The sequence below is a fragment of the Montipora capricornis genome, chromosome 10 (assembly GCF_036669925.1).
Source record: "Montipora capricornis isolate CH-2021 chromosome 10, ASM3666992v2, whole genome shotgun sequence".
Taxonomy (NCBI): domain Eukaryota; kingdom Metazoa; phylum Cnidaria; class Anthozoa; order Scleractinia; family Acroporidae; genus Montipora; species Montipora capricornis.
In genome coordinates this window covers 12,195,979-12,198,478 of record NC_090892.1, presented here as the reverse complement: position 1 = coordinate 12,198,478, position 2,500 = coordinate 12,195,979, and the positions used below count along the sequence as shown (strand labels likewise).

Genomic DNA, 2,500 nt, shown 5'->3' with positions numbered 1-2,500 from the left:
TGGAAAATACCGTGTGGTCAAATATGATACCCAAACTGAAATTTCATGGAAAATACCGTGTGGTCAAATATGATGCCCAAACTGAAATTTCATTGCTGAGGAAAGCTGCATGTTTATTCCAAGGTTATTTTCTGGAAGTTTCCATTGAACGAAAAGCGATCAGAACTACAGTACATTCTATGTTATAACATTTGATGGCACTCATGAAAAGACATTATTAAAACCTCACTTGTCCATTGGATGATCTTTGGAGTTATTATACTCGTCTGGATGGGTTTTCAGATGTCTGGTACTTCTGGATGACTGTGAATATGGATCCCTGTCAATGTATCTTGTTATAATGTTGAATGTTATTGTTTCCCCTGTGGTGTATAGTATTCCTCTACATGTACGTGTACAGTATGTGTGTTGTTTCAAATAAGAAAACACGAATAATTTCTTTGCCACATAGCTCGCACAACTCCACTGGAAGATGTGTTGCACTTCAAGGCAGAATTTGAAAAGGATTATGGCACTACTCATCCGACTTTTTATCAAGGAAGCTACAGTCAGGTGAGGGAAAAAATGCATTCAAATGGGAGATTCGGAACAAAAGAATAAACACCTACACATACACTGCGATGTGCAAAGACCACAAGCCATCTCAATTAAACCACCACAGACTACATGTACAGAAGGCTTTTTGGTGTCGGATGAAAGGAAAGTTACCAATCCAAACATTACAGTCTTATGTGATAATTTTGTGGGTTGCAATGGAATGGGATTGAGTGGGATTGTGTTAAAACTGTTTCAACATGTGCTTTTAATGGGCGAGTGAAATTTCAAGACCGTGTAAAAAGTATGTGACTGAACAAGCTTGGCATTGGCTGAAAATTGAATGGTTTTTTTGTCAGTTGGTCACTTCTTTTGTCCGTACAGGCCCTGTTGTTTCTCTTGCGAGTCTCAATTTGGTTTGTGCTCGGCTGTTGCATTTTTTTCAGGCTCTAAATGATGCCAAGAGGGAGTTACGCTTTCTTTTAGTTTATCTTCATAGTTCAGATCATCAGGATACAGAGGAATTTTGTAGGTAGGCTCTTAATTATTTCTGGTGGGATTAATATCACTAATGTTGAAAGGACAATGTTACTCTCAGTGGCAACCTTACCTTTCTAAAGCCAAAGGCTGCTTCCCTGTTGCTTTTGCTACTGTCTTGTGTCATTTAAAGTGTTTTGTAAAGTGGTAATACATGCTGTACTGTAGTGTTAAGTATCCAGACTGTCTGTCTTGCCTGATTTGAGAGGAAATTGAAATACATGTATTTCATTTATGACCTACATGTAAAGGGCCGTTCCAAAGTGTTACCATGGTTATATCATACTGTACACCATCTTGCACCTTTCCTAAGGGTTATTACTCCTGCCAAGTTTAAAAAATATCACTGTTACATTTTCAAAGATTATTTTTTTGATTTTGTGATCCATCTTCCAGTGGCGCCACTGATAACGTTATCACAATTTTGCTTAAGAGAAAACTCAAATATCACTGAAAAGGAAAAAAAGAAAAATGCAAAATGGAAAAGGCCATTCTTCATTATTTTGTAAACCCTTTCAAATAATGCATTAATTACAGGTGTATCTTTTTACTTCATAGGCACTAATTGCAAGAAATACAATCATGTACATAAAAAAATTAATGTTAAGAAAGTTAAATTGTAAACACACGAACCCAAATTTCAACTTCGTTTTCAGCTCAACAATGACAAATGAAGGATTTAAGGAATATGTGAATGGAAACATGTTATTCTGGGCTGCAAATGTGAAATCCACAGAAGGATACAGAGGTCAGTAAAAGTTCGTTAAACGTACTGTACAGTACACATCCGATTTTAGTTAAATTGATTTGATTTTTGTGCATAGTCATTATTGTCCCTAGCGCTAGAAGACTTGACGCTCAAATAAAGTTCATTACGTTTTGTTGAAGTACAGCAAACTACACTAAGAACTCTATCCACCCTTGGTTACTGCTCTTTTACTGTGGCTGGACCAGAACCATGGAACTCTTTACCCTTGCAAATCAGGTCTTCTACTAACATGTACTTTTAAGCGTCAACTCAAAACCTATCTTTTTCGGAAGGCGTACGATTGAGTTGTAGTTAATTTTAATTTTAAATTTTTGACATATTAGCTTAAAATTCCATGTAATAGATATATTATATTGTATAATATATATATATATATACAATTTGTTGTAGTGTTTTAATATTCAAAGTCTATTTCAGTTTGTAATGCGCGAGTGATCATCTTCTATGTAACTCGCGCAATATAAGAGATTAAATTATAAATTATTATTATATGTTCGTATACAGTATAGATGTGCGCGTTATGAATGGACAATTATTTGTTCTCCCTGTCTTTTTTTGTACAATCCTCTTATTCCTTCTTTTACAAATGTATTACCGGTAGTGTCCTCGCTTTCTCTGTCCATGCTGGATGATCTGGGGGTGCATGGAATCTCCAGATTG

General features: G+C 35.7%; 1 protein-coding gene across 1 annotated transcript in view; it reads left to right on the top strand.

Moving 5' to 3' along the window:
• LOC138019028 (FAS-associated factor 2-like) overlaps window positions 1-2,500 on the top strand; it is a 30,466-nt gene that overhangs the window by 16,417 nt on the left and 11,549 nt on the right. The window contains 3 exon segments of the mRNA XM_068865691.1: window positions 452-552; window positions 981-1,066; window positions 1,728-1,819. Of these exon segments, the coding sequence (XP_068721792.1) occupies window positions 452-552; window positions 981-1,066; window positions 1,728-1,819 (279 nt within the window).